The sequence below is a fragment of the Danio rerio genome, chromosome 25 (genome assembly GCF_052040795.2).
Source record: "Danio rerio strain M-AB ecotype USA chromosome 25, GRCz13ab, whole genome shotgun sequence".
In the NCBI taxonomy this organism is placed as follows: Eukaryota; Metazoa; Chordata; class Actinopteri; order Cypriniformes; family Danionidae; genus Danio; species Danio rerio.
This window is the reverse complement of record NC_141045.1, coordinates 38245618-38266340: the sequence shown is the minus strand read 5'-3', so window position 1 is coordinate 38266340 and position 20723 is coordinate 38245618. Positions and strand designations below refer to the sequence as shown.

The 20723-nt window shown below is 39.0% G+C and overlaps 2 protein-coding genes across 8 annotated transcripts in view; one reads left to right on the top strand and one right to left on the bottom strand.

Annotated features, from left to right (window-relative positions):
- The window catches only part of lrrk2 (leucine-rich repeat kinase 2), a 62102-nt gene extending 44734 nt beyond the window's left edge, over positions 1–17368 (top strand). For 3 of the 7 annotated variants that reach the window (XR_015525785.1, XM_087310865.1, XM_087310866.1), the window contains 7 exons: positions 624–817; positions 895–967; positions 2860–3050; positions 4969–5121; positions 6618–6838; positions 7293–7373; positions 15893–17368. Coding sequence is in view for 5 of the 7 variants with exons in the window: in XM_087310865.1 (XP_087166991.1) it covers positions 624–817; positions 895–967; positions 2860–3050; positions 4969–5121; positions 6618–6838; positions 7293–7373; positions 15893–16014 (1035 nt within the window). In the remaining 2 variants the exon portion in view is untranslated. 7 annotated transcript variants of the gene reach the window in all.
- The window catches only part of ano5a (anoctamin 5a), an 805725-nt gene that overhangs the window by 369451 nt on the left and 415551 nt on the right, over positions 1–20723 (bottom strand). The window lies entirely within an intron of this gene.

Here is a 20723-nt window from a genome sequence, read left to right as displayed (position 1 = left end):
GTTTTAACATACCAAATATGCTTTAGCATTCTGTTAGCATGTTAACACATAATGAATATGCTTTAACATTCTGTTAGCATGTTTTAACATACCAAATATGCTTTAGCATTCTGTTAGCATGTGTTAAAACATGCTAACAGAATGCTAAAGCATATTTGGTATGTTAAAACATGCTAACAGAATGTTAAAGCATATTCATTATGTGTTAACATGCTAACAGAATGCTAAAGCATATTCATTATGTGTTGAAGCATGCTAACAGAATGTTAAAGTATGTTCATAATATTTTAAAACATGTTAACAGAACGTTAAAGCATATTAGTTATGTGTTAAAACATGCTAGCAGAATGCTTAAGCATATTAGCATGTTAAGACTTGCTATAACATGCTAATTCACATTATCATAGTCTTAATCATGTTAGCAACATCTTAATGAATCCAAATAGAATGTTACAAACATTTTAGGAGGCAATAGCCATGTTTCTAGCATGTTTTAACACATGGCTAATGCTTCCTGACATGTTTATTATATAAACTATATTGTGCTAATTCATGCTAGAAATGTGCATCATTTAGCCAGCTATTTACTATAACAGTGTACTGTTCCTAATGCTGTGTTTCAGGAGCTGGACCGCAGCCCTATCCTCTGCATGGTGATCATCAGAGCTGCAGACTCGTGCAGTGACTGGCTAGTGGCTGGTTCAGAGTCCGGTTCGCTCTTTATCATGGACACCATTAATGCGAAAGTCCTGCACCGTCTGAAGAGTGTGAAGGACTCTGTGACGTCTCTGTACTTTCACACCGAGCTCCAGCACAGGTTAATAAATCTGCTTGTGACACACGCTTGGTTGATCTAGCTTAAATTGAAAAAATGATGCTTATTTTTGTCTGCAGATGTCTGAAGAGTTATCTTTTGGTGGGCACAGCAGACGGGACACTGGTCATTTATGAAGATTCAGCCCTGAAGGTATTGAATCATTGTTTTGCAATGTTCAATCATTCATTTCCTTTTCGGCTTAGTCCCTTTATTAATCTGGGGTCGCCACAGCGGAATGAACTGACAATTACTCCAGCATATGTTTTACACAGTGGATGCCCTTCCAAGTACTAGGAAACACCTATACACACCTATTTACACACTCATACACTACGGCCAATTTAGTTAATTCCTCTATAGCGCATGTGTTTGGACCCACACCAACACGAGGAGAACATGCAAACTCCACACAGGAATGCCAACTGACCCTGCCGGGACTCGATCCTGCAACCTTCTTGCTGCGAGGCGACAGCGCTAACCACTAAGCCACCACGTTGCCCTGTTTGGCATTATTACATCGTAACATTTTTGGATTGTTTTTAAAAATATATGAATTTAATTTAGTTAGCAAAATCAATAAATAGATCAAAAGTGGCAGTGATTATTTAAATTATTATTTATTGTTTAAACCAATCGGCAACCTCCCGCTCTCCCTCAGGAAGCCAATACAGAAGTAACTAAAACTGCAATTCATCCGAAATTCCGCTAGTCCTGGCCGCTCCTGGCTCCAAAATAGAGCAAATTTCAATTGAGCCCACTGTTAGCATGGCCAACTTTACAGCAGAAACAAAGGTGTTTACAGCCTGCTACAAAAAAAGATTTTAGGTAATACAGCTAATATTACCCTTCATGACAACTGTGAGGGGGGGTGAATTTTTTTTATAACTCATCCGTTTCCTTTATATTAAGTTTGCATAATTAAGGGCGTGGCCACTTGAGTGACAGCTTGGTCTCGCTGTTCGCCGTCACCTCAGCTGAATCCTGCAGATTAGCCACTGAACTCGGCATATTTATCATATTTCTGTGTTGTTTTATGTGGCTTTACACAGTCAGCTGCCTTTTGGACTTGTTTCCTACAATTATTAGATGGCATGGCATGCTGAGTGCACTTAATTGTGCTCACAAACCATTCACGTGGCCTCCGTTTCCCATGTGAGTAAAGTTATATACTTATATACCATCTCTATACATGTATGTGTTTTATTTAAGATCATTTATCGTTCATATTTATATTTAGAGCTGTAATGCACTCCAGAATCTGTCAGATTGATTAGCTGTGGGCTCTAGATCAGTCATCTGAAGCGTTGTCATACAGTGTTATGCTGGATTTCATCAATAGTCCTGCATTTACTAACACAGACTATATCTGAAGTGTTTGGAAGTGATTCGCGTTTTCCTCCTGTTGAAAAACGTCATAAGAACAATGTTTAGTGGCTCAATGTATTACAGCAGTGTTTTTAAAAGTCTAAACACTTTATTGATATAGTGTACAACCAAGCACAAGTGGTCAGAATACAAACGAGTCACAGGTGATAAAGTATTAAGAGTTCTCCCAAAGTAAAGTGTGTCTGAACCAGGTCCAAGCTAAATGCCAGCAGGTGTCTGTAGCTCCGCCTACTCTCCGCCTCTTTGCCCTTGTTTGGTATCCCGCCGTGGGTGTGATGCGTGATCAAAATGGCGACGGTTGGCCACGCCTACTTGTGGCTTCTTTTGCGCTCTTTAGAAACCTATGGGTGACGTCACGGATACTACGTCCATATATTTACAGTCTCTGCTTTAAACACGGTTGTGTGGCAGCAGTGTGTGAATAAAGTCAGCTTCTAATGGTAATGTATTCATTGTACTGTTTATAATCCGACTTGTAAACCATTAATATATAACGAAATATTATAAGATTGTACATGTGTATTAAAATACATTAACTGATGGATCATCCATTTGAAGTGTTTGGAAGTATGGAATAAGACATTTCATGCTTCCCAGGCTTGTAGTAAACAATATTATATCATACTTTTGACCTTTCTGCTGTGTTCTGGCTGTAGGTGGAGAACGGTGGTCCAGTGAAGACGCTGGAGGTTGGAGATGTGAACACTCCGCTGATGTGTCTCGGTCCATCCAGTCATCCTCAGGAGCGCAGATCGCTGTGGGCCGCCTGTGGGACCAGGATCATCTTATTCACTGTTGAATTTGACGTCTGTAGAAGCATTGACACCAAACCCAAACCGCTCTTCTCGTGAGTTCGCCAGTCTCTACACCTGTCAATAGCTTAGTGTTTCTTTAATGTAATAAGTGGAAGAAAAACAGAACAATTTCGGAAACTCGTTTTACAGCTTCCCTAGGATTAAACCGTTATTTTTGAATCAAATCAGCCGTTTTCCGCATCTGCACATTTAGCTGAGCTTAGCATAGATCATTGAATCCGATTAGATCGTTAACATCAAAAAAGTCAAGCTAGAAAAAATTTAGACAAAAGTAGGCAAATTATCTAAATTTATTTTTACTTTTGGAGTGAGATGCTCATGATCTAATCCAAATAAATGATTTGTGCTGAGCCAAGTTAAAAGTGCTTTCGCCAAACACAAAAAGATTGGCTGGCTGGATTAAAAAATGGTCAAACTCTGAGGTTTAACTCTAGAAGAGCTGTAAAATGAGACTTTCCAAAAACAGGGATTGGTCCAGTTTGGGGTTTCCTTACTCTAACCCAGAACAAATTACCATGTTAATGAAAACCCAATCAAAACACCTAAGAACTCAAGAGTTTGCTCTAACTAAATGCAAACTTGCCAAAGTAAAAACCCAAAGTGGCTTTGTGTGACAGGCCTCTAAACATGATCACATGACAGTGTTTGTTATCGTCTCTTCTGCTATTTTGAGGCTAAACTTGTAATATTAGAGGAAGAAATCAGCAGTGATTACCATGTGTTGCAGTAGATTGCATTTTATTCCTACAATTCTTTGTATCTCTTTTAAAACAGCTTTTATTTTGAGGGAAACCTTCACATTACTGTATATTAGGGAAATTTTGTTTCCATTCACTATACCCTAAGGGCTAGTTGGCGTTCAGATTCCTTCTAAACCTGTTCCGTTGAACAGTTGCGCAGACTTGTCTTCACAAGAAGTTTAGAAGTTCTTTCCTACCTAACTCGCGTTAGGCACGTGATGTACTATAACAGAAAGGCACTTTTTGTTTATGCTTTTAAAAAAAATGGAACCGCATAGTCATGTTATAAAAAAGCAGTTCTTGTTGATTAGAACTGGGTATTTTGAGTACAGCATGTAGTGAAATTACCACAAGAAACGAAGGCAGGCAGAGATATGTGAAACATTCTGAAGTCATTCAGCCTGATTAATCCTAAATATTAGCAGGTTAAAAAGACAAGTAGACATGCTTTTCACTTGTATAGATATAAAAATGAATGACCTATATGATTAGACCCTGTGAGATATTGTGTATATTGAGAATAGTAAAGGTCCTATAACAGAGCCCAGTGGGACTCTAACTAAATAGCAAATTCCCATTGGCAAACTACTAATGTTTTCAAAAGTAAAGTGTCATTTGTGTGAGGTATAAATCTGATATGGTAGACTAGAGATTCTGGTGATTTAAACATGCTAAAGGCAGAAGACAGGTTTGGTAAGAATAGGATGGTCACATATTTTGAGTAGCTACTGTATATAGTGAATTCATCATGAGACACAAAGGCAGGCAGAGATGTGTCATTTATACTCATGAATCCACAATATTAGCAGGTTAAAAAGTCAAGGAGAGATGCTTTTCATCTGTATAGATGCAAAAATAAATGACATATGATTAGACTGTGAGATTGTGGATATTGAGAATAGTAAAGGTCCTATAACTGAGCCTTGTGGCACTCTAAAGGTTTGCAATGGGAATTTGCTATTTGGGTAATATTTACAATTGTAAAGTGTAACTCGTGTGAGGTATAAATCTGATATGGTAGACTAGAGATTCTGGTGGTTTGTTTTTTTTTTTTCCTGCTAAAGGCAGAAGACAAGTTTAGTTAGATTGATAGTTTGCCTTTATAATAATGTTTTATTGTAAAACAACTGCGTGTCTAAGACGCACACAAATAAGTATTTTCCATTACATTTCTTGTTCACTTCTTAAAGGTGTTCATTTTGTCATTTAGACTGCAGGCTCGGGTCAGCGGGGAGGCTTGTATATCACGGTTAGCGGTGGACAAACACGTGTATGTGAGTAAAACCGGAGGCCACACTGTTGAGGTCTGGGACAAGAAGACTGAGAGGATGGTGAACCTCATCGACTGCATGCAGTTACTCGGGTAATGTAGCACACACACAATCAGGAATCCATCTTTTCACAAGGTAGAGTCCACCTACTGTCCGAAATATGACTTCACAATACAGTATATCTTACATTTGATGCAACTTGTAGTTTTTTTGGCATGGGCTTTTGAGTTTTACTTCCCAAAACACGAGAGAATATACAGAGCTAGTGTTGTTCCCATACTGAATCTTCCGGTGACCTGTTATTGCGAGTTTTTTTTTTTTTCTCCATTTATACGGTTTCTTTTACAGCATCGATGTTGTAATATCATTACAATACTATCAGTTAAATAGACATTGGCATTTATTTAGTTGCTCAAGCGTAAAACAAGACATCTGTTTGGTTGCACGCGCCTGTCAGAATCGGCAGGCTAACGCACAAGCTTCATTGAATATACTGGTGTAAAAAAAAAATGCTCAAACACGGCGGGGGAAATGTAGTGTAATGCAGTGCTTGTACAAGATCACTGACTTTTAAAGAAAACAGACCTTAAACGCGGCGATTTTGCAATTGCATATGTAGCGGAGGCCAGCTAGTGAAGTGCTGTGCAGGTAAACCATGGTCTTTAGCGTTTTTGGTAGGGCATCCGACTCCCATGCGGAAGGTTGCCGGTTCGATACCAGCTCAGAGCGTGTTGGGTGGCGTAGGACCGACGGGGTTACACATACAATTCACTAGAAGCGCTTAACCCAGGTTACTGGCAAATTAAAAGTCCTATTAGCATGCTTCAGCATATAACCTATTGGTCAAATAAATTGGATAAAGACGCTCAAATTAAATTAAAATAAATAAGTAAATAAATAATTTAAATTAAATAAAATTAAATAATTAAATTAAATTGAATTATTTAATTAAATTATTTAATTAAATTATTTAATTAAATTATTTAATTAAATTATTTAATTAAATTATTTAATTAAACTTTTTAATTTAATAATTAATTTTTAATTTAATTAACAGTGTCAAATGCACATCTGAAGTTCAGTTGTTACTGCAGTCTGACAAAATTAACGCTGCAGGAAACAACACATTTGTAGATTATATAAATGTTTATTTGCAGCCATCAAATTCCCAACGTTTGTACATTTTTATGAAATCAAACTTTTAGTTGAAATCCAGTGAACTACATACCACTTGTGGAAGAATCTACAATATTAGCCCACAGAAACCGACCAACCAGAGCTGCCTTTTACCTGTATAGATGGGAAAATGCCAGGGGTTTGCTGCAAAGTCAGATCTCACTGTCCTAATGAAATCATTCAACATCAAGGCATGATCATCTTTTATTGTGCTTAAACAAGCGTAATCTAGAGGCCTTTGCCTTTCATAGAAGCCACTTCTGATACCAAATGATCAACTAGAAGTCAACTTATTATTGCTGTTACTAAAACTTGCAAAGGCGACAAGACTTCTGTCAGGTAGTGTAATCTGGCCATCCTAACCCCTATATATATATATATCTCGCTCTCTCGCTCTCTCGCTCTACAACAGATTAAGTTCCACCAGAAAGCCCAAAGTTCATTCAGAGGACCAGTCTAGACCGATGGTGCCGTCGTTGGTTGTGAAAGCCTTATTGGTCCAGCACAGTGGGACTCTGTGGATCGGGACGAGAGCGGGACACATTTTGTTGGTGGAGGTTTCCAGTTGTCATCTTTTACAGACCATCAACCCTCACTGCCACTCCATACGCTGCATGGGCTCCATACTTCTAGGTATTAAATTATTGTTGTCTCCCTCTCTTAATGTAGTTCGAAAGCATCTAACAAGTCAGAAACAAACCTGGCTTCGGCAATGAAAGTATACTATAATTGAATGTGTAATCGTAGATTCATTCATTTTCTTTTGGCGTAGTCCCTTTATTAATCGGGTATCCATAGTGGAATGAACCATCAACTTATCCAGCAAATGTTTTACACAGAGGATGCCCTTCCAGCTGCAACCCAATACTGGGAAACACCCATACACACTCAACACCTCAGCCAATTAAGCTTACTCAGTGGCTGGAAGGGCATCCTCTGTGTAAAACATATGCTGGATAAGTTGGTGGTTCATTCCGCTGTGGTGACCCCTAATTAATAAAGGGAATCAGCCGAAAATAAAATAAAATGAATGAATGAATGAATGTGTTTTGTTGTCGTATTTATTCTTGAATATCTTCTTTTACAGACACGCTAAACCGAAAGAATGTCATTCTAGTATTGGGTAGACGGCAGCGCATACATCTAGAGCAGCTCAAAACACAATCAGGTGTGTACAGTACATTTAAAAACGCATGTAGACTAGCAATTAGGCAGTTTTTAATATAATCATTCATGGAGAAACATGTTTATTAATGCTAAAACTGTTTAAAATTGAGCTTTTAGGCATGTGCAAAATATACAAGTTTGTACTCACTCTGACGTGCTTAATGCCAATAGGAATGAATGAATGTATGAAGAGATAGCTTGAAATATACACTTACCGGCCACTTTATTAGGTACACCTTACTAGTACCGGGTTGGTCCCTCTTTTGCCTTCAGAACTGCCTTAATCCTTCATGGCAGAGATTCAACAAGGTACTGGAAATATTCCTCAGATTTTGCTCCATGTTGACAAGATAGCATCACACAGTTGCTGCAGATTTTGTCCATGATGTTAATCTCCCGTTCCACCACATCCCAAAGGTGCTCAATTGGATTGAGGTCTGGGGACTGTGAAGGCCATTTGAGTTCAGTGAACTCCTTCTCATGTTCAAGAAACCAGTCTGAGATGATTCAGACTTTATGACCTGCTGCGTTATCCTGCTGGAAGTAGCCATCAGAAGATGGAGACACTGTGCTCAAAGGGATGGACATGGTCAGCAGCAATACTCAGGTAGGCTGTGGCGTTGATGCTCAATTGGTACTAATGGACCCAAAGAAAATCTCCCCCACACCATTACACCACCACCACCAGCCTGAACCGCTGATACAAGGCAGGATGATCCATGCTTTCATGTTGTTGAGGCCAAATTCTGAGCCGAGCATCTGAATGTGTCAGCAGAAATGGAGACTCATCAGAGCAGCAACGTTTCTCCAATCTTCTATTGTCCAGTTTTGGTGAGTCTGTGTGAATTGTAGCCTCAGTTTCCAGTTCTTAGCTGACAGGAGCGGCACCCGGTGTGCTCTTCTGCTGCTGTAGCCCATCCGCCTCAAGGTTGGCCGTGTTGTGTGTTCAGAGATGCTCTCCTGCAGAGCTCGGTTGTAACGAGTGCTTATTTGAGTTACTGTTGCCTTTCCATCAGCTGGAACCGGTCTGGCCATTCTCCTCTGACCTCTGGCATCAACAAGGCATTTGCGTCCATAGAACTGCTGCTCACTGGATATTTCCTTCATTCTCTGTAAACCCTAGAGATGGTTGTGTGTGAATCCCAGTAGATCAGCAGTTTCTGAAACACTCAGACCAGCCGTCTGGCAGCAACAACAATGTCTACATGCATTGAGCTGCTGCCATGTGAATGGCTGATTTAGAAATTAGTGTTAACCACAGTTGTACCTAATAAAGTGGCCGGTGAGTGCATTTTATAACGTTGTAACAGTTTTCCTGTTACTATTTGAAATATCTACATGTAGTAGCTATCTCACCCATTAGAGGGCGATCTAGGTAGTAAGTCTCCAATCTGCTTAAAAGGAGGTAGTGAAGAAGCAGTAGGCAGGAAGTATGGTGCCTAGCACATGGAAAGGCTTCTTCACTGCGCTGTTGTTTGTTGATGCCCTTATTTGAGGAACATTTTTGTTCTTATATCTCAGATGTAAGTAGGCCTGTTTTTTTGTATATATTTCGGTTTTGTACATATGTTTTGTGTGGTGTTGGTAAGGTTTTGATTGTATGTTTGTTTATATGCAGAGGGTTTTTTGGTATCCACTTTAAGTCATCAAAACAGGACCTGGACAATCCATCCTCATATCCACAGACTTTTTCCATCCACTTTTCTACTGATTCCGTGGCCAGCCATTGATGAACTGTTTGCTGAACTTGATCTTTCATGTGATTCACTTAAGGACTGTTGGTATCTTTTTTGGATTGCTATAAATACTGGATTCAATGAGAGACACTTATCGAATGCTTATTTCTGTCTAATAGTGATCATTAATGAGTTGACTGCTGATCATTTCATATCCCCAGTGTGTAACAATAATTATTCATACCTGCTGTCATATACATTTCTAAATACACATGAATCTCTGAAAGTTGTTTTGTGGTCTCTCAATTTCTTTAATGTAGCTTCAAAAAAAAGTAGTTGTTACATATTTGGCGCCCGAACAAAAGACAAAATTTGATTGAATTCTTGAGAGATACATTCTGCTTTCTTTGAGTCATGTTTTTGTTTGTGTCTATGAGGCCATAATTTCAAAAGTCCTAACATTACACTCTATTTCAGCATTCTAAAGTTGACATTATTTGAAGAGCTTTAGTAGCTTCAAAATGGCTGCCTTGGCTAAAGAGACAGAGGGTGATGATTCTTTGTTACCTGATTATTCTTCAGAGCCTTTCACTACACATCGAGAGCCTATTCAAGACCTTATTCATTCTCTCGCTAGCTTGTACTTGGAAAATGAACCTGAAATTGGTGAACAAGAAGAAGGGGATTTTGATGATTCTTTGTTACCTCCTCCACCTCCTACAATTGAAGATGATGATAGCTTGTTAACAATGATTATGGCCACACGAATGCATAAAGTTGAAAGTAGAGTTGAAGCATTTGAAAATTCCTCTGATGTTTGTTTCAAAGACATTCAGCATCAGCTGAATGAACAAAGTAATAGGATTGCTGTCATTGAGAGTCAGGTCCAGCACATGCTAAAACAGTACCAAGATCACCCCATAGATGTACAACAGCTCGAGAATTCGTTATCTACCATGTTAAAGGAGTGTACCCAAGTGAAAGATACTTTAGAAACAAAGGTTCAAGAGTTGGGGAAAGCAATTATGGATTGCCTGAAACGGAGAGATGGACAATTGAAATCATTAATCCAGCCTTCTGGGGGTGCAACGTCTACTCCACACTTCAGCCACACCATATTAGACCATGGATCTTGTCGTCCTGTACATTTTAAGACTCCTATCAAGCTAGAGTTTCCAAAATTTGGGAGTTTAGATGGGGAAGACCCTATTACATACCTGGAACGATGTGATGAATATCTGGCTGTACAACCTTTAAATGACTCTGAGATCATATCCATGCTTCCTTCTGTATTGACACACACAGCTAAAGACTGGTGGGTAGCCGAGAAGAAGAGGGTAAGAACATGGACACAATTCAAGTCTGTTTTTCTTCAATCTTTCTTAGCAGATGATCATGATGTTGAAGTGGAAAGAAGGATCAGAGAAAGGAAACAAGGGGTTGATGAAAGTATTCGAACATTTGCCTACCAGTACAGAGCATTATGTCTGAGACTGAAACCTTCCATGACAGAGCGTGAGATTCTCCAAGCGACACTACGGAACTGTAACCCAAGAATAGCAAGCATTTTAAGAGGTACTGTAACTACTGTAGATGAGTTGGTACGTGTAGGAACACTTATAGAAAAAGATATCAATGAAGAAAGATCATTTTGGAGACAGAGGCACCAAGAAGCTAATGCAAAGTCCACTGAGGGTAGTAAATTTTTTAAGGGCCGACAGTCGAACCCTCACATAGCTGTATGTTCTGATAGCAGTGAAAGATCTCCTGTCACATTAACGTTGCCCTTAACCATTAAAGGTCATCAATATCAAGCAATTCTGGATACTGGGAGCACTTACTCTTTAATTCAAGAGTCCTGCTGGAAACGATTAAAGTCAAATCATGAAGTTTTGCAATCGAGTAGAGGACAGTCCTTTTCTCTTGCAAATGGATGTTTACAATCAGCCTTGGGGAAGATAGCTTGGCAGGCTACCATCCACGGACATGACTATCCTATCAGAGCATATGTAATGAAAGATTGTGACTTGGCTTTTCCTGTTTTGTTGGGCCTGGAATTTTTGAAGATGTCTGGAATCACAGTCGATTTTAGAAATTCTTCCTATTCTTTACCTGAAGAATATAGGGTAATCCACTCCTTCACCTCTTCCTCCCCTTCACCAATAGTAAGTCTGCACCTTGCACTACCTCTAATACCAACACATTCTACTGATCTAACCATTATAAAGGAGTTAGTGGATCGAGCTGATGTCTCTAAAGCCCATAGACGTCAACTAGAAGGACTGATGCTTGATTGGCCCACTGTATGCACTGAAACTTTAGGTCAAACCAACTTGATTCATCATCAAATCCATACAATTGATGAAATTCCTGTGCGAAAGAAGGCCTATCCTGTTCCAGTCAACAAACAGAAGTTTATAGATGAGGAAATAGCAAGAATGCTTGACAAAGGCATTATAAGACCTTCTGTATCTCCATGGGCATCACCAGTTGTACTTGTGCCTAAAAAAGATGGCAGTACCCGCTTTTGTGTTGATTATAGAGCTTTGAACTCCAAGACTCCTCTTGATGGGTTTCCAATGCCTCAAATTCAGGATATCCTTGAGTCCTTGTATGGAGCAACCATATTTAGCACATTAGACCTCAAATCTGGCTACTGGCAGGTAAAAATGGATGAAGACAGCATTAAAAAGACTGCTTTTGTCACCAAAAATGCCCAATATGAGTTTCTTCGTCTTCCTTTTGGCCTGAGAAATGCTGCTGCAACCTTTCAGAGGCTCATGAACAATGTTCTGAGAGACTACATGGGAGAGTTTTGCTTTGTCTATCTTGACGACATTGTGGTTTACTCAAACCATCCAAGATCACTTTCAACATCTCAAGCTACTCTTTGCAAAATTGCAAGACTCTGGTTTAACACTCAATCTCAAGAAATGTTCTATGTTGCAGAGGACCATTACTTACCTAGGACATGTTGTTTCTGAGGAAGGAGTACGGACTGAAGACACTAAAATCAAAGCAGTTCAGGATTTTCCTGTCCCAAAAAATCTCAAAGAGGTACAGAGATTTTTAGGTCTTGCTAGTTGGTACCATCGGTTCATTTCTCACTTCTCAGAGCGAGCTGCTCCATTGTATGCACTGAAAGGTAAGAATGCAATCTGGAACTGGACAGTTGAATGCCAAAGGGCCTTTGATGATCTCAAATATGCACTACAACGAGCACCAGTATTAATGCCCCCAGATTTCACCAAAGTCTTTAGAGTGCAGACTGACGCCAGTGATATAGGACTAGGAGCTGTATTGACACAGGATTTTGATGGTGCAGAACACGTCATTGCCTATGCTTCACGTCTTTTACATGGAGCAGAAAAATCATACTCCACTGCAGAGAAGGAATGTCTTGCGGTCGTGTGGGCTGTAGAGAAGTGGAGGCAGTATTTGGAAGGACGAAACTTTGAAGTACTGACGGATCATTCTGCGCTGACTTGGGTTTTCAATAACCCTAAACCATCTTCACGCTTAACCAGATGGGCATTACGACTACAATGTTTCAGTTTCCTGGTCAAGTACCGTAAGGGGTCCTGCAATGTGGTACCTGATGCCCTATCCAGAGGTATACCAGGGCAAGAGGTTGTAGGTCATATTGCCATCTGCCAGGCTAACAAGACTGATCCTAATTTGCCAGTCAGCTGGGATGAAATTGGGAAAGCTCAGAAGCTTGATTCTTCTTTGCAAGCTCTATGGGAAGCAGCTAAGCAAGCCACCACAGATTCCAGCCGCATTGCTTATTGTGTACAGAATGACTACCTCTTTCGCAGGGTGCCTAACAAAGATCAAGGGTGTGTTTACCAACTAGTCATCCCTGCATCACTGAGAGAACAGTTTTTACACTTCGCCCATTCAAATCCACTGAGTGGACACTTAGGAAGGATGAAAACCTTGAAGAGATTACTTGACAGTGTCTATTGGCCTGAAATCCGTAAGGATGTTTGGAGCTTTTGCACCCAGTGTAAGACTTGTCAAATATATAAACCGAGAATCTCGAAACTGTCTGGATTGTTGCAGTCAACACCCGTAGTAGAGCCTGGCTATATGCTGGGAGTGGATCTAATGGGTCCTTTCCCAAAAAGTAATCGATCGAATGAATTCTTATTAGTCTTTGTGGATTATTGCAGCAAGTGGGTGGAACTTTTTGCTTTAAGATCTGCAAAAACTCACCTCATAACTAACATCTTGACAAAAGAGATGTTCACTCGATGGGGAACTCCAGCATATCTCGTCTCTGACCGCGGCCCTCAATTTACAGCCCAATTGCTCAATGAGACCTGCAAGCGATGGGGAGTAGTTCAGAAGCTCAGTACTGCCTATCATCCGCAGACCAACTTAACTGAGAGGATAAACCGAACCCTAAAAACAATGTTGTCCTCTTATGTCCATGACAATCACCGGGACTGGGATAAATGGATCCCTGAGTTCAGGTATGCCATTAACTCAGCATGGCAGGAAAGTACGGGTTTCACTCCAGCTGAAGTTGCTTTGGGACGTAAGTTGAAGGGTCCTCTAGACAGGCTGATCCAGAGACCACCTAATCCAGACCATCTAGCATATAACACCCTTGAAAGGCAGAAAGCTTTCCTTGAGCAAGTGATTGCAAAGACCAGCCAAGCACAAGAGAGACAAGGAAAATACTACAATCAACGTAGAAAACCAAAGTCCTTTGAGGAAGGAGATTTGGTTTGGATCCTCACACACCCTCTGTCTCGAGATGCAGATTCCTTTATGGCCAAATTAGCTCCGAAATGGCAAGGTCCTGGCAAAATTGTAAAAAAGGTAAATAATGTCAACTACAGAGTGGTAATGCTTGATAAACCCAGTCAATGTGATACTTACCATGTGGAAAAGTTGAAGGAATTTTATGGAACTGTATAACTCTTTTCTTTAGGGGAAGGGGTGTGTAACAGTTTTCCTGTTACTATTTGAAATATCTACATGTAGTAGCTATCTCACCCATTAGAGGGCGATCTAGGTAGTAAGTCTCCAATCTGCTTAAAAGGAGGTAGTGAAGAAGCAGTAGGCAGGAAGTATGGTGCCTAGCACATGGAAAGGCTTCTTCACTGCGCTGTTGTTTGTTGATGCCCTTATTTGAGGAACATTTTTGTTCTTATATCTCAGATGTAAGTAGGCCTGTTTTTTTGTATATATTTCGGTTTTGTACATATGTTTTGTGTGGTGTTGGTAAGGTTTTGATTGTATGTTTGTTTATATGCAGAGGGTTTTTTGGTATCCACTTTAAGTCATCAAAACAGGACCTGGACAATCCATCCTCATATCCACAGACTTTTTCCATCCACTTTTCTACTGATTCCGTGGCCAGCCATTGATGAACTGTTTGCTGAACTTGATCTTTCATGTGATTCACTTAAGGACTGTTGGTATCTTTTTTGGATTGCTATAAATACTGGATTCAATGAGAGACACTTATCGAATGCTTATTTCTGTCTAATAGTGATCATTAATGAGTTGACTGCTGATCATTTCATATCCCCAGTGTGTAACAATAATTATTCATACCTGCTGTCATATACATTTCTAAATACACATGAATCTCTGAAAGTTGTTTTGTGGTCTCTCAATTTCTTTAATGTAGCTTCAAAAAAAAGTAGTTGTTACAACGTTACATGATGCAGTGTATCTTTGAATGAATATATATTCAAAGAGATTTCAATGAACTATTCTGTATTAACTATGCCTTCACTTACAGAATGGTCATTTTTGGGTGAACCATGCCTTTGATTTAATTAATAGAAGTCAGAATGTTATACTCAAGTTATGAGTAATGACAGACTAGCCCTTTAAGAATGTTTAGGGGTGCTAATAGTTTTGACCACTTTGTATTTGGGGAATTTATATTATTAGGGGCCAAGCACCGTAGGTGCATAGGCACCTATTGCTTTCGTTAGCATTCTTCATCTTCTGTTTCTTTCGCCGGATTTGAATGGCAGCCCATATAGGCGTATGCGGGAAAGTTGTATAATTTGGCACAATCATAGAGGACAGTCTAAACATTAATCAGACCAAATATGAAGTCTCAAAATCAAACTCTAGTGCCACCACTTGTCCAAACATTCACGTATGTTTATCATAACTTTTGAACCGAATGGGCTACAATCAAAATTTCAAGTTGATTAGATCAAGCGTTTTCGTTTAACTTGCGATCAAATTTAACGTAGAACTTGCGAAAATGGACTTGAGTCGATATCTCTGTAACGCATGCACCGATTCACACCAAACTTGGTGTGTGTTATGACAACTAGGGTCTGAGGTTATGCGGAGTTTTGATGCACTGCCCCCTAGTGGTCCGGAGATACAAACTTGCTTTTTTGGTTTATAACTTCTCAACCTTTCGTCCGAAACTCTTAAAACTGGTCTCATTACATCCGGCAGAGCATGTCGAGTCGAATGATGTCTGATTTTCACAGGTCAGCCATTTTGGGCGTCGACCATTTCGATTTTTGACCAAAAATGCTATATTTTAACAACAACTTCACATATCATCACAAAACATGGTACACATCTTCAACCCCATGCCCTGAAAGTACTCTCAAACTTCTGAAGCAGCGCCACTTTTTGGCCAAAAGTGCTTGGGGCCCCCTTAATTGCTGCTTGCAGCTATATTTATTAATATTATTTTTTTTACATTTTCCTCGTTATTTTTAATTACAATGAAAGGTAATGTCTGTGAATTCTTCAGCTCATATATGCCAAGGTGGCCAATACTTCTGATAGTGAATGTAGTGTCAAAAGCACAAGGAAAGTCATTGATGACCTGTGTGTGTGTTTTCAGCGGAGGACTCTGTGCTGACGCTCTGGAGCAGTTCTCTTCCACTGGAGGCTCGAGATCTGATGCGACACTGTGAGCTCCGAGACAAAACCACCCGCAGAATGAGAGAAACGCTGCTTAATTAAACACCATCTCCACACAAAAACATCAGAATAAATCCGCCATCGACAACTCCCTGTCAAACTAAACAGCATCAGGTGAATTTGTGCACAAAAAACCCCAAGTCCAGCGTGTAGCTGAGCGTGGAAATGCTTTAAAAAGGGGATGGTTCACTCAAAAATGAAAACTACGGCATTAATTATTAGTCACAAACCTGTTAAACTGACTTTCTTTAGTTGAATAAGAGAAGTCAATGGTTACAGGTTTTCAGCATTCTTCCAAATATCTTCTATGTTGTTTTTCATACTATGGAAGTCAATAGTTACAGCATTTTTCAAAATCTCCTTTCGGGTTCAACAGAAAACAGAAACTCTTAACAGGTTTGGAACCACTTGAGGGAGAGTAACTAGACTAATACAATTACTAACTCATAAAAAATGTGCTGAAACAACTGAAATTCTCGGGAAAACTTGCTTTTTTACTTGCGTTTTATGTTCAACACACTAAGTTAATCGATTTGTGTCTGAACAACTTGAATGTATGGTAGTTTTGTTTACAGAGTAGCGAGTACATTTCATTTTCGGGTGAACTGTCCCTTTAAGAGTGTGTTTAAAATGTCTCCGAGCAGCTTTTAATGCGACCACAGCTTTACTAGTCACGAAAAGGGACCCGAAATCCATTTCAGCTTCTTTAAATAGCCAAGGGAAATTTTCATTGTGGTGAATATATCATAAATGTAGCTCGTATCTCAGATGTAGCTGTGATTCGGATTGTATGGAAGCTCATATGAGGACGGAACCAAAACAGCACTTGATTATGTTAGCCTTATTATTTTGTAGTATTTATTTATTATTGGTTTAAAGCCATGTGAAGAGGAGGCGGCCATATACAATGCATCTGTGATAATGCATTACAGCAGTCATCATTCTTTCCCCCATTAATGGATGATACATTAATAATGAAAGCATTAATGCTGGTTGTGAGATTGTGAATGAAGGCAATGTAATATATCACATGATGACATTATATGGTTTGTGGAGACAATCTATTGCTGAGACTGGAGCGATTTACGTTAAGCTAATAAACCACACTACACAATTTATGATTTATTATAATCATGTTATTTATGATGTCCGCAGCGAGCCTTTTTTTTATTATTATTTTTTTTATTATTAATTAACTTCATGAAGTTGAGCACAAACATTATAACTGGAGCATAAGCCATAGATTAAAAGCTATGATTATGATTATTTTGGTTACTGAAATGACCCTTCACTGTTACATTTTTGTGATTTGTGGGAATGTAATTATTATTATGATTTATAATCGAATGCTGCATGCCACGTATGTTTTTAATAAAGCTGCCATTTTGTATGATAATAGTATTTTTTTCATTCATTGTAACAAACGTCCTGATCATGTAATGGCCACTTTATTAGGTACACCTGTCCAACGGCTTGTTAATGCAAATTTCACATGTCAGCAGCTCAATGCATTTAGGCATGTAAACATGATTGAGACGATCTGCTGCAGTTCAAACAGAGCATCAGAATGGGGAAGAAAGGGGATTTAAGTGACTTTGAACGTGGCATGGTTGTTGGTCTGAGTCGGGCTGCTCTGAGTATTTCAGAAACTGCTAATCTGCTGGGATTTTCACGCACAACCATCTCTAGGCTTTACAGAGAATGAAGGAAATATCCAGTGAGCGGCAGTTCTGTGATAGCAAATCGTCATACTCGTCACAACCCAGCTCTGCAGAAGAGCATCTCTGAACACACAACACGTCCAACCTTGAGGCGGATGGGCTACAGCAGCAGAAGAGCACAGCCTACCTGAGTATTGTTGCTGACCATGTTCATCCCATTATGAGAACTGTCTTAATCTTCTGATGGCTGCTTTCAGCAGGATATCTGTGTGTTATAAAGCGTGAATCATCTCAGACTGGTTTCTTGAACACAACCATGAGTTCACTGTACTCAAATGGCCTCCACAGTCCCCAGATCTCAATCCAATAGAGCGCTTTTGGGATGTTGTGGAATGGGAGATTGGCATCAAGCAAGTGCAGCCGACAAATCTGCAGCAACTGCGTGATGCTATCATGGAGCAAAATCTCTGAGGAATATTTCCAGTACCTTGTCGAATCTCTGCCATGAAGGGTTAAGGCGGGTCTGAAGGCAAAAGGGCGTCCAACCCCGTACTAGTGAGGTGTACCTAATAAAGTGGCCGGTGAGTCCAACCAATAATAATATAAAGTATAAAATAATATGTACTAAATATTAACCATATAACCAAAAGTATTTAATATTAATGCAAATAATTTATTTGCAATATTTACAATATTCTAGGTCATAATGATGATAATAACAATAAAAATGACTTCATGAATATTGATATCAGAGATTAGAAAGTGTTTTAAAAGCAAGATAAATATCAAGTATTTAAAAATATTTATAAATGAACGTTAATACAGTTTATTCTGAATGCTGTTATCATTAATACTTTAAAGAGTAAAGTGGTTTGCTGAAACATATATCTAAATAAAATATTCATATAATTTAATGAAGTACTTGTATTGGTAACTGTTACAGTTAAGGAGCGTCACGGTGGTGCAGTGAGTAGCGCGATTGCCTCACAGCAAGAAGGTCACTGGTTCGAGCCTCGGCTGAGTCAGTTGGCATTTCTATGTGGAGTTTGCATGTTCTCCCCCTGTTGGTGTGGGTTTCCTCCGGGTGCTCCGGTTTCCCCAACAAGTCCGAACACCTGTGGTACAGGTGAATTGGGTAAGCTAAATTGGCCATAGTGTTTGTGTGTGAATGAGTGTGTGTGGATGTTTCCCAGTGCTGGGTTGCGGCTGGACGGGCATCCGCTGTGTAAAACATATGCTGGGTAAGTTGGCAGTTCATTCCGCTGTGGCGACCCCAGATTAGTAAAGCGACTAAGCCGAAGGACAATAAATGAATGAATGTTAGTCATGTAGAGATATACATTTTTACATTTTAATATGAATACTTTGCATAGTAACAAAAACAATGTTTATAAATTTGACATGAAGTTACAAAAAATAGGCATTATGAAATAATTAAAAGTGGACCGATCATATCTGACAGCCTCTAATGATGATTCTCCTTACTGTATATGGCAAGCTGAATAAACATTTAATTAGTTTATTACTCTCATTTAGTTAGCGCTGACATTGGCTTAAAGGAAATTTGTGACATGAAATATTGTCAATATGTATATATACACATTAGCTTGAAATACATTTTTTAAACGCACTCATAAAATAGATATAAGAACGTACGGAGACCCGGAGGGGACATGATGGTGGGGGAAAAAACTGAGTGAGGGAAAAAAAAAAAACAGTGATAAGTATATATATATATATATATATATATATATATATATATATATATATATATATATATATATATATATATATATATATATATATATATAAGTATATATATATATATATATATATATATATATATATATATATATATATATATATATATATAATCACTGTTTTTTTCCCTCACTCAGTTTTATATATATATATATATATATATATATATATATATATATATATATATATATATATATATAAATATAAATTTTTTGCATTCCCTCGCAAAATTGTTTTTCCAAAAACTCTGTTCACTTCATACTTTGTCAACCCTCCCGTTTTTGCTGGAATTATCCCGTATTTTAGTTTTATCATATGGAGTGCGTCTGTATACATTTGATTCAGAGGTTGCATATGAAGGGCGATGATCAACGCACAGCTTTAATGGAAAGGCAGTGAAATCAGACATTTTTATATTTATGTTAGCGTGCTTTCAAGATTACAACTACATGACAAATATGGGAAAAGACTTAATGATAGGATGAGAGCGGGATAGAATGCAAAAATACTGGAGAATCCCGGCAAAAACAGGAGGGTTGACATGTATGAAGTAAACAGGAAGTGTTTGTGGAACAACAACTTTGCGAGGGAACCATATTTAGAGCTTAGAATGACCAAGAGGCGACACTCAATAGAACGTTCCATTGCAACAGCAGCGCCGAGCAACAGCCCTGAATTCCGCCATTTTGCAGTGAAAGTGATCGGCCGTCCATTGGATCTCATTACTGTCCCGATGGCAAGCAGCTGCTTTATTTATTTAAAAAGTGCATTAAAGCTGCGATATAACCTGAAAGATGACAATACAACACATTTGATCACAATCATCAGCACTTTTAATAGTTTTTTACAAACTTTTGCTGTTGTTCCATTGGAGATTTCAATCCAAAATGGCCGCCTCTCCCTCTAGTGGCTGTTTCCCAAATTACACTAGTGTCGCCTCTTGATTCTAGACTGCGCATCCCAGGCATGCTGAGCTATCCCATGATGCCCCGCGAGCAAATTCATGAATGGGAGTAAAGCGACGCAATTGACGCAGGTAGGTCACGTGACCATGACAAAATGGCGGATGTAGTACGTCCGAATTCCATTCATACTTTTCGCGTTCATACTGTATAGAGCGTATTTTTCTAACGGCCGAGTAGTACGTTTACATTCAAATGCAGTACCTACTGAGTAGTAGGCGATTTCGAACGCAGCCAAGGTCATTCTAAGCTCTTTGAGGGAACGCAAAAACTTTTAAATATTTATTTTCCTATCACTGTTTTTTTTTCTCCATCTGTTTTTTTTTTTTCTTTCACCTAGTTTTCTTCCCCCACCATCACGTCCCGG